This window comes from Mus pahari, chromosome 19, assembly GCF_900095145.1.
Source record: "Mus pahari chromosome 19, PAHARI_EIJ_v1.1, whole genome shotgun sequence".
In the NCBI taxonomy this organism is placed as follows: domain Eukaryota; kingdom Metazoa; phylum Chordata; class Mammalia; order Rodentia; family Muridae; genus Mus; species Mus pahari.
Genome location: NC_034608.1, coordinates 87,267,811 through 87,279,084, shown reverse-complemented (window position 1 = coordinate 87,279,084; position 11,274 = coordinate 87,267,811). Strand labels below are relative to the sequence as shown.

General features: G+C 48.9%; 1 protein-coding gene across 1 annotated transcript; it reads left to right on the top strand.

The window, feature by feature from the left end:
- The first annotated feature begins 244 nt into the window (after positions 1 to 244).
- Smim7 (small integral membrane protein 7) lies at positions 245 to 3,778 on the top strand. Its single transcript, XM_021219721.2, has 5 exons — positions 245 to 467; positions 552 to 593; positions 1,246 to 1,298; positions 2,246 to 2,336; positions 3,408 to 3,778. The coding sequence occupies exons 1-5, from the start codon at positions 442 to 444 to the stop codon at positions 3,421 to 3,423; spliced, it is 228 nt and encodes a 75-aa protein (XP_021075380.1). The 5' UTR covers positions 245 to 441; the 3' UTR covers positions 3,424 to 3,778.
- The last annotated feature ends 7,496 nt before the right edge of the window (positions 3,779 to 11,274 follow it).

Sequence of the window (11,274 nt, the reverse complement as noted above, 5' to 3'; positions counted from 1 at the left end):
GGGTTAATCGAGTCAGAACTGGGAGGTCCGTTGGGGTACAACCCAGGCGGGGGGGGGGGGTGTCATCCTGACTCTATGCACTCTGAGCCGGGATGGCAGTTCTCCGTGGGGACCCAAGTGGGGTCCTTTTGGAGTTCAGGCATCTGCCGCGCCCATATCCAAGCTGTTCACGGGCGGCTCAGGGGTCAAGGGCTCAATTTCTGTAGCCCGGGAACCCGTAGCCGAGCCACCCCCAGAGCGGAATCAACAGCAGGGACCAGCTGTGGCACGTGACACTGAGCATGCGCGCGCACACCCCAAGCTCCGCCCTGTAGGTGACATCGTGCTACATCCTCCGTCGAACCCAGCCAATGCTGATTCAGAATTGGGTAGTTCTCGTTCCACTTTCCGCCCCTCATCACGGCTTCCGTTTCCGGTTTGACGGACGCCTTGGGTGTAAGGATGATCGGAGACATACTGCTGTTCGGGTAATATGAATGAGGGGTGTTACAGATCGGAGAGTGACAGAGGGGTGGGGGTGAACCTTACTGACCGTTACTGTCCCTTCACAGGACGCTACTGATGAACGCCGGGGCTGTGCTCAACTTTAAACTGTGAGTAGGCCGCGGCGCAGACGGTGTCCCAGACAGCCAGGCCCTGCCTACACCCTTGTCACCACCAGTCCCGCCCTGTGCATGCTCCACGCCCCACTAATCCTCCCTCTAGCCACGCCTCCGCGCTGCGTCACGGGGCTCTGACAGTTCTGTATCACTCCAGGGTCTTTAAATCTGTACTCTGGACCAGGGAATGGTTCAGCGGGCAGAGGCGCTTGCTGCCAAGCCTGACTACTTGAGCCCGATTCCCGGAGCCCCCATGGACTCCTGTTGGTTGTCTTTTTGACCTCCACACAACTGCTGCGGGATGGCACACTCATTCCTCTCACTTGCAGATTAATATTAAACAAACAAAAAAATCTGCACCCCGGGGTTGCTTGCATCTCCATAGAGCTTCATGCTCAGGCTTATCCCTCAAGAATGTCTTTCTGGCTCTTGGACCCACTCTATCCTGTCTGTGGCTGCACACCCAGCTGTGATGGGCTAGGCTGGTTGAGAGTGTCTCACAGGGGGTTCTATCACTGCCCCAGGTCACACAGCAAGTCGAGGGCAGAGCTGAAGTTCATGCCCTTCCTAGCTGGGTGTCAGGGTCAGGAAATCCGATGGTGTTTATGTTTCACGGAGAGCTGGAGTTTTCTGCTGTTCTTTATAGGAAAAAGAAGGACACACAAGGCTTTGGGGAAGAATCGAAGGATCCCAGCACAGGTAAGCATGCCTTTCTAGCTTCAACACTTTAACATTCGATTCCAGGGCGCCTCTTCTCTCTCATCAACCTGAGCTTTTCTCTCTTCTTCCTTTTTATTGTTGAGATGTGGTATTAGAGGGCCATGACTAGCCTTGAATGCCTGATCCCCCTGCCTCTGCCTCCTAGGTGTTTGAATGACAAGAGTACCCCACCATGCTCTGTTCTTCAGCTTTATTGAGTGCTTACCACATTGCCAGCCACTTAGCTGACTGCTCTGTCAGGGTGTGGGTAAAGAAAGTGATCCTGCCCTGTGGGACTCAGCCCGGGGCGATTCAGAGGGTGTTCTGAAGGGATAGTGAAAGTGGGTGTCAGGAAGGTGCTGCTGCTGCTGCAAGCATGGGTTGATGTGACATGGCAGAGGCCCTTTCCATGACAAGTGTGGGCATGATGAGAGCTCTGAGCCAGCCTCAGCCCCAGAGTGAGACCTGGTCTCAAAATCCAATTTATAGAAGCTGCTATGAGGCCCAACAGGCAAAGGCCGTTGCCACCAAGCCTGACTGTGGGTTCAATTCCCCAGGTTTTACATCGTAGGAGAGAATTGATAGTTTGTCCTCTGACTTAAACTGCTTTGCTCTATTTTAAAACAAACAATCAAAAAACCCACAACATTAGAAAACAAACAAAAACAAGGAGGTAAAGCAGAGCAATGGCAGGTGATGTGTTCTGGGGCATGTGTTCTTAGTGCTCTAAGTCCGGCCACAAAGTGTGGAGATGGCAAATTCTCAGTCTAGCCAACCTGGACCTGGTAACTAGGACCCACATCTCAGGAAGAACTCTTATTGGACAGACTTGAGTCACGTGCCCATTCTAGCACCATTCAGAAGCTTTGGGAATTGGTGCTCTGCAAGGATGGGTCAGGGACTGCCACAGGGGTTACAGTCATGAACCATACTTTCTGGCTTTGCAGGAGACAACATCCGAGAGTTTTTACTAAGCCTGAGGTATTTCCGGATCTTCATCGCACTGTGGAATGTGTTCATGATGCTCTGCATGATCGTGTGAGTCTGCCTATTGCTTGGTGCCCACATTCATTGCCTGCTCCTGCCCCTTTCACAGTTCGTTTGTTTACAATGTGGGTCCTGGGGATCAAACTCAGGTTATCAGGCTTGGCATGGGGCACCTACTGAGCCATCCTGTCAGCCCCTATTTGAAGCTCAAGGGCTACCCCTGCTTCCAAAATAAGAACTCTGGTTACGTTGGAGGGTGGTCTCCAAGTCCAATCTGGCCATGTGTCTCCCACCCCTGATGTTGTGTTTACCTGTACTGGATGGCTTCAAAGTTCAACAGACTGCTTGTTCCTGCCTCAGAAGCCTTAGTAGAAGCCAGCAGGTAGGAGTCACCACTTCTGCTTCTGATTTTTACAGTCATTCTCTTTGATTGCTTTTTTTTTTTTTTTTTTTTGAGGCAGAGTCTAATTGTAGGCCAGGCTACCCGCAGACTTCTGATGCCTCTGCCCCAGACCTTTTGAGTCCTGAAACTTACGAGTGTGACCACTGAAGTGGCTTTTATAGTGTAAAGTAGGGATCTGAGTTCATACCCTGGCAGTCAGGCATCAGTGTTAGCATGCCTCTTGGGATTACAGGCATGTACCTCAGTGTCCAGCCAACAGAATTTTTGTTTTTTGTGGTACTATTTTATATGTTTACATGTGGGTGCACACATGTGATAAAGTATGCTTGTAGAAGGCAGGGAACACTTTTCAGGAGTTGGTTCTCTCCTTCCACCTTGTTGATCCTATGGATCGAACTGAGACCTTTAAGTTTGGCAGCAAGCTCCTTTATTCACTGTGTCACCTTGCCTAGCCAATAGTTATGTTTAAGTGCAGAACCATGAAGCACTTTCATGAAAAATAACCCCCAACAGTGTGTTCGAGATAGTAGTTTGTTGTGTAGCTCAGGCTAGCTAGTGCCTTGTTATGTAGCCCAGGCTGGTTTTAACTGTGTAGTCCTCCTGCTTGGCCTCCACGGTGCTGGGATAGCTGACGTGCGTCACCACGCCCAGCTGTGTGCCAGAGTTTTTTACCACGGCCCCCCTGTCCTCATGGTCATTTCACCTTCTGACTTTTGCAGACTGTTCGGCTCTTGAGCCCGGCATGGAACCCAGAGCTCACCTGCTGGACATCAAGGCTCCATTTCTGTTTCTGATGACTTCAAGAATCTTCTCACTGGAAAACCAGGGACCTTCCCAGAAGGCCCAAGCTCATTTGGGTGGAGATGTCCATTTCTCAGCCCCTGACCCTTGTCAGCCACAGTGACAAAGTCAGGTTTTGTTAGGAGAAAGACCTAGATCTTCCCCTTGTGCTGGCATTCCAGCTTCTCCAGAAACCTAACCTGGGCTATTTCTTGGTTCACTTGATGGTGACCGTTTTGGTTTGATTTGGGTGTCTTTGTCTGTCTGGTTTTTTGTTTTGTTTTGTTTTGTTTTGTTTTGTTTTGTTTTGTTTTGGAGACAGGGTTTTTCTGGTTAACCCTGGCTGTTCTGGAACTCACACACCAGACGGGCCTCAAACTCATAGAGATCTGCCTGTCTCTGCCTCTCAAGTGCTGGGATTAAAGGTGTGTGCCACCACTCCTGGCCTTGCACAGATTGTCCTTAATTGATGTGACTCAGGCACCAGCTTGCCGGGCCAGCTATCACAGTCTAGCAGCCTCTTTTGCACTACCAGGTCTATGCTGGTGGACCCAACAGTCTGGGGCCTGTGAGGTCTTACTTCCAAATGTTTCCTTCTCACCCTCACCCTATAACTGGGTCTACCTGGGGCAGCCAAAGTCTGCTCCAACATTTGGAGGAGCAGGTCCCCCCTCCCTTGGGACACCAGCCTCTTCTTTAGACACTAAGCTGTTAGCCATAACATACTCAGCTTCTCCAGAAGAGGCCTGTGGAAGAGGTGCTAGTGGTGATGTTACCAGACACCTCTCTGTACTTTCAAGCCACTTGTTAATAAAGTGACTTTGGGGCCACTCTTTTATTGTTGCTTGTGATGTTGGTAGCACACTCTGAAGGTTTGGGTTTCTGGGTCTCTCTGAAGGAGGCAAGCTCAAGCTTGAGGTGCATGAGGTTCAGAGGCAACTACGCCATCAGCTCTGAGATGCGCCCATCTAGAGGTGGCCATGCCGTCAGTGCTGAGGGACTTTCATCAGCATTTGAAAGCTATAGCAGCTGCCTTGCTTTGGGGCTCTGTTTTTGGTTTGGTTTCTTTCTTTTAAAGATTGTTCTGTTTTATATGTATGGTATTCTGCCTGCATGCATGTCTGCACACATGAGGATGCAAGGCTTGCAGAGGCCAGAAGTCCTCTAATCTGCAGCTAGAGTTACAGCCAGTTGTGAACTGTCATGCGAGTGCTGGGTCTTTTGAGAGTGACCTGTGTCCTGAGCCCCTCTTGTTTTCTTTTTTTTTTTTTTTTGGTTTTTCAAGGCAGGGTTTCTCTGTATAGCCCTGGCTGTCCTGGAACTCACTTTGTAGACCAGGCTGGCCTCGAACTCAGAAATCCGCCTGCCTCTGCCTCCTAAGTGCTGGGATTAAAGGTGTGCGCCACCACGCCCAGCCTTGGCTTCTTTTTAGACAGCCCCAAACTGTGTGGCAGATGACCTTGAACTCCTTATCCTCTCAGTAGTGAGACAAGATCCCAATTGAGTACTACCATACCAGGGTTTTTTTTTTTTTTTATTGGCTGGTTGGTTAGTCTTTGAGACCATCTTGATGGAATCTGTGCTGATTGAGAACTTTCCATTCCCCTGCCTCAGCCTCTTAGGTGCTAGAATCCCAAGTGTGTACCACCAACCCTAGTGATAATAGCATTTTACCCCAGGCTTCCCTGGGAACTATGGGAGAAACTCTGGTAATGTGGGAACTGGGTCAAGTCTAAGTTCAGGCTACACAGCTGCTACAGACATTGTTGACTGTGTCCTTCACACCCACAGCATGCCTGAGCCTACCCACTTGCCTAGCATTGTAACATGCCACTCTGGTGTCTGATCCCCAGCCTTGGAAACTTGGGATGCCTTTCTGCCTTTCTCAGCTTAGGACTGTAGTTTCAGGGGAAAGGGTTCCGTTCATTCTGGAGAGGAATTGTGCTGAAAAAGAATGCTGTCATAGGGTTTGCACTTGGCTGTAGAATGCTGTCATAGGGTTTGCACTTGGCTGCAGGATTTTCCAGAGAACTATTATCTCATTGTTGAGTTCTGATAAAGTGGTTTTGGACTACTATGAGTGTGGAAAATTGAAAGCCATGAATCTTCTTGGGTTTTATTTTTATTTATTTAATTTTTTTGGTTCTGGGCTTGGGCCTTTTGATGCCACTGAACCATATATCACCAGCTCTATAGGTGTGTCTGTTTAGAATGTTGTTCAGAAACTTCTCGTGGCTAGACATGTAGCTCAGGTAGAGTGGCATAGTATAATTTTACAGGAAAAGACAGTCTGGCTCAGGGGTGGAGTTCCTGCCTAGAATTTCCCAGTGAGGGGCTAGGGTGTGTGGCTCAGGGATGGGGTCCCTGTCAAAACCATTTGAGACTCTCAAGTCAGAGGTTCTAGAAGCTGCTAAGCAATAGCTCTTTCCCTTGTTATAACCAGATATATGTAACCTGAAGTGACAAGCCCACTTTGTGCTCCTGAAGGTTAACCCTGTCACCCAACCTTATCACTGGGATATGGAGTTTCAGTTACATTGTCTCTCATGTTTGGAGCTACAAGATAGGAAGTGCTGTCTTCTGCCTCCCACCACCCAGCCTGAACAAATAAGCCCTCTTTTTATCCCTTCTTTACAACACTGACGAACACACAGGTCAAGTTGTCCACAAGTGACCACACCGGGATGCTGCAGAGCGGAGGACTGTGTTGTACTGGGTCTACCTGATTATAGCGTCACACATACAGCCACAAGCATATGCTGTGTGCAAATAAAACAAAAGGGTTACCATGACAAACTTGCAGTGTATCTACTCCTATCTTTACCCAGGTAGCCTCATGAAAGTATACCACCAACAGAGAACTGAAGAGTTCAACTCATCACCTAGGACCTGCTGACTCTTCAGATGATGGCTGGTTGTAGGTCACTGAGCAGCTCAGAAGGGCAGTGCCTCTGGACTGGCAGCAGTGTTCACTCCAAAGGGCCTTCAGGTTCTGTAGGCCTCATGTTGAGCAAGGCCCGTCTTGAAGGGTACAAGAGTCCCCAAGACAGAACCAACAGCAAGACCATGTGGAAGAAGCCATGGTGTGTGAGGAGCAGGGTCCAGGGCCAATCATCCAGGGTGTGACCATTCTGCAGCATCTGACTGGACAGGCACAGTACAGCCCTGTCCACTTCGCAGCATCCCACAGATGCTCTGACTAATGGGCACTTCCTAGATGGAAGACATAAGCAAATCCTGAGCCTTATTGTCATCCTGGCTTTGAGAACAAAGTGCTTGTGGTTACGGTGCTGTCGTGTATATGCTATGGTTTTTGGTGGCTTCTCTGGTGGTGTGCATAGTGGGGGGAGGCTCGGGGCTGCTTGGACCTGCCCCAGCAGCTAAGCTTCTGTTTGCTTTAAGTTTCTTACTACCTGCCCATTTTGATCTTTGAATGATTATAACATACAGACTTGTAAGTAAGCTAGCTTCACCCACCCATGGTCACCCATGCTCAGAGGCAACCTGGAACATAACCCTTCTGATTTGCACTCTAGGGAAATGTGCATGAGGTTTCTTTGTGCAGTATTACCTTAGTGTTATAACTAATTTTTTTAAAAAATTAATATTTTTTATCTGTATAAGTGTTTTGCCTGTGTGTATGTGTGCATGCAGTGTCCATGGAGGCCAAAAGAGGGTGCAGTAGGTGCTGTATCTGCTGAACCCCAGGAACTGGAGTTACAAATGTTTGTGAGCCACCATGTGGGTGCTGGGAATGGAACTTGGGTCCTCTGTAAAAGCAGCCATGCAAGGGCCATCCTGTGACAACCAGGCATTTTCTTTTCATGTATGAAGTATCTGAAGGTACCTTACATTTTCCTGTTTGATGAGAGATGTGTACCATATGTCTCAAGCAGAGCCATGCTTTAAAATACAAAGCTAGTGGTGGCAGCACACAACCTTTAACCCTGGCACTGGGGAGGCAGAGGCAGGAGAATCTATTTAAGTTTGAGGCCAGCCTGGTCTACAGAGTTCCAGGACAACCAGGGCTACATAGAAAAACCCTGCCTTAAAAACGAACAACAACAAAAGGAATATACAGGTAAAATACTCATTTGCATGTGAGTGAGTAAATCATAAGTGTCTAATGGGTGAGAAGGTTCAGCAGATACAGCACCTACTGCCCAGCCTGACCAAGTGAGCTCCCTGGGACCCACATGCTGGCTCCATAAGTTGTCCTCTGACCTGGGAGGCATGGGCAACTGTCTGAGCTCATTGGTTTGGTTTGGTTTGGTTTGGTTTGGTTTGGTTTGGTTTTCTTGCTGGGATGGCAGGCCAATACTGCCATATCCAGCTTAGGAAAAGTGTTTGAACCCAGTCTGAGACTCATTTAGAAAACCAAGAGTTGGTGTGCCCCAGAAACCCTGAAGAGTCCAAGGAAGGCTTCTTTAATTCTCTTTGACTGGGTGACTATTGTACAGATAGATGGGGGCTTCCACTCCAGCCCTCAAACCTCAGTGCTCTTTGAACCCAGGGTGGGTGCTAACAAGACCTAGATGGACTGTCCTGGCCTCCAGCCTAAGTCAGATGCCTTTCCTCCCCTCCCTTCCATCCTTCATCTTATGTAGCCCAGGTGGCCAACTTTGCTACTTGAAATTACTGCAGAATTTGAATCTTGTTTTCCATAAGTGACAGACATGCACAGCCACGCAGTTTTTCCTTCTTTCCTTTCTTGGGGCTTCATGCATGGTTTTGGTGACTTTTCCTGGGGTGGTAATGATCAAATGTCTATTCACCCCCGAAAAAGCACCAGCCATAGACCAAAGAAAAGATTTCGTTCAATCTAGTGGGGAGAACCTGCAGGGCTCTTGGATGCATGGAGGAAGATGAGAGTCAACGAGTGGGTTCCCTGTGCATCTGCAGACTAACCCTGGAGGGCCCTTCCCCTAGCTTACATCTGCTGCCTTACAATGCTAGGCCAGGGCCTCCTCAGCTCACAACTTTCTGGGCTTCTGAGTCTGGTAAATTGCTGGACCTTCTTTTTCTCCTATAAGAATTTTAGTTCCCATGTAATTGCTGCATAATAGCTGCAAAGCTAGTGTCCCCCAACTGAGCTGCACCCCAGCACCAACGTTCTCCATTTCAATTGTATTCTGGGGAGGTCAAGCCTGCCGCTGGCCACTGACTGCACTGGCTCCTCTTAGGGAGTTGTCTTTGCCTCTGTCCCAGCACACCTGAGGCTTCCCGTATGTCACTTTTTCAGGGTAAGGATTGCTGTTAGTAGTAGGCGTCTTCTCTCTGCCCCACCCTCAATAAGCAGCTTTTGGACAGTTGGCAGGCTCTAGCCTTGACTATTAGGATAGCAGTGACCTCAAAATAGCCCTAGCTGAGGAAAGGAGCTGCAGTGGTTGAGGTAGCAGCCAGGAGCCGGAAGAGTTTCCCACCTCTGGTGACAAGAGACCTGGGTACCTTTTTTTTTTTTTTTTTTTTTTTTAAAGATTTATTTATTATATGTAAGTACACTGTAGCTGTCTTCAGACACTCCAGAAGAGGCAGTTAGATCTTGTTAAGGATGGTTGTGAGCCACCTTGTGGTTGCTGGGATTTGAACTCCAGACCTTTGGATGAATAGTCGGGTGCTCTTACCCGCTGAGCCATCTCACCAGCTGACCTGGGTACCTTCTTACCCTGCCATAACAAAACGGCATACACTTCATGCCTCACAATAATGCGCACTTATTCTGATAGTTCGGAAGTAAGAAGCCCCTGATGTGGGTCCCAGCATCCAGGCTCCTGCCAGAGGCTGCATTGGCGAATCCATCTTCTTCCTGTATAGGCTGACACACAATCACTCCATGGTATGGTTAAAGGGAAGGTTTTTTGTTTTGTTTTTTTATTGTAGGTAGGTGTGTGTGTGAGAGAGAGAGAGAGAGACAGACAGACAGAAAAACAGAGAAACAGGCAGACAGGTAGAGCAGTCTCAACAGGGCCATCAGATTGGACCGTGATGGGATAAAGGAATGGAGAGGTGGCCCAGTAGTTAAGAGCATTGGCTGCTCTTCCAGAGGACTCAGGTTTGATTTCCAGCATCCACACAGAAGCTCACAACTCTCTGTAACTCCAGTGCTAGGGGAGCTGATTCTTCTGGCCTGCTTGGACACTGCATGCATATGGTTTACATGCATGCAAGCAAAACACCCACACATGTAAAATAAAATCTTTTAAAAATACTGTGTAAAATTGCCTCCAGACCTCAGCATGGTGGTGCTTTTTATATTTTGAGTAGATAAACCAAGCAGCAGACCAGGCCAAGGTGTTCCATGTGGGAGAGGTTTATTATTCGGGAATGGGGGAGCGGCGAAGCAGGTAGAAGGGTAGAGAAGAGAAGAGAGAAAGAGGGGAGAAAGAAGAAAGGAGAAAGAGAAGAGAAGAGAGCGAGGAGGGGTGGCTTCCTATTTTATACAGAAAATGACACCACCAGTGAGGGCGGGAACTGAGCCAAGTGGATTATGGGATTGAAGGTCATTGTCCTGGCAATGCAGGTCAAGGGTCACATGGTTAGGCCAGGGTTTAGAGTGTCCTGGTACTGACAGTGCTCACCTGTCATCTTAGCCCTTGCTTGATATGCTACCTTTGCCTCAGTAGAAGTAGGAAACCTAACTGGTGGAGGGAGTCATTCTAGGGTTAAAAAGCTCAATTTCAAGGGCTTGGAATCCCAACAGTCCTTGCTTACTACAAGCTCAGGACTTGAGAGCCCACCAATCCACACTCTGGAAATCTCCACCCTGTACCATTTCCTCCCCAAGAAACCTTATGTAAGCCTACCTCCTGCTCAGTTCTCTACTGCTTCCCCCACATGGATTCACCTTCCAGCTCACTGGTTGTTTAGCATCCCACCTACCAGTTACCACTGGTAAGTGTCCCCTTCTGTAAGGAAGTGAGCGCTGAGCATCTGGCACCTCTTGGGCACCTCTGGCACTCGGAGGAGATACAGTAGGGGACCGAGTACCGAGCCCAAACCCAGTACAAGAACAAGTGCCAGATGGCAAGATCTCAAAATATTAACTCATGGCTGGGAGGCATGTCTACTTGAGAAGGAAATGTGTGCTGTTCCCAGAGAACATCAGTCTTTTATATAAATGTTGGGCAAGCAAGAGCAGAAGGACAGGACTCCCAGTTCTTGGGGATACGAACCATGTAGTCTATAATGCCCTTGTATTGTTTATCTGCCGTGATTTGCTTGTTGGCATACTGCACCTGCAGCAGCAGCTTGACCCTCTTGATGCCACGGCCACTCCACCAGCCAAGAAGTCCTTGGCGAAGGACACAGTGGCATCTGTCATGTTGAAAGCAAAAAAAGAAGAGGCAGGCGACTGCAGGACAGGACTGGTTTGACAACGGGCTTTGACTCCCGGGCTCTGGGGGCCCAGTAGTTCTTTAAGTTTGAAATAATAGGCATGCCTCCAGCTGTGACCTAGCTTGAATTCTAAATGCCACCTCCTTCCTGTCACCACACCTTCCTCACAGTACATTCAACCTACATGCAAAACTACTAACCGTTGGGTTGCTCTTTCTGTTAGAGAGGATGTTTTTCCCCTAGGTTGCTTCAGTGGCTGTGCCCTGTTCTCCACACCCTGCCCCCTGCAGTCTCTTAAGACCACCTTCACTACCACCCCCCCACCCCATCACAGTCTCTAAGGCTATGGCTGACCACCTTCACTACCACCCCCCCACCCCGTCACAGTCTCTAAGGCTATGGCTGACCACCTTCACTGACCCCCCACCAGTCACAGTCTCTAGGCTATGGCTGACCACCTTCACTGACCCC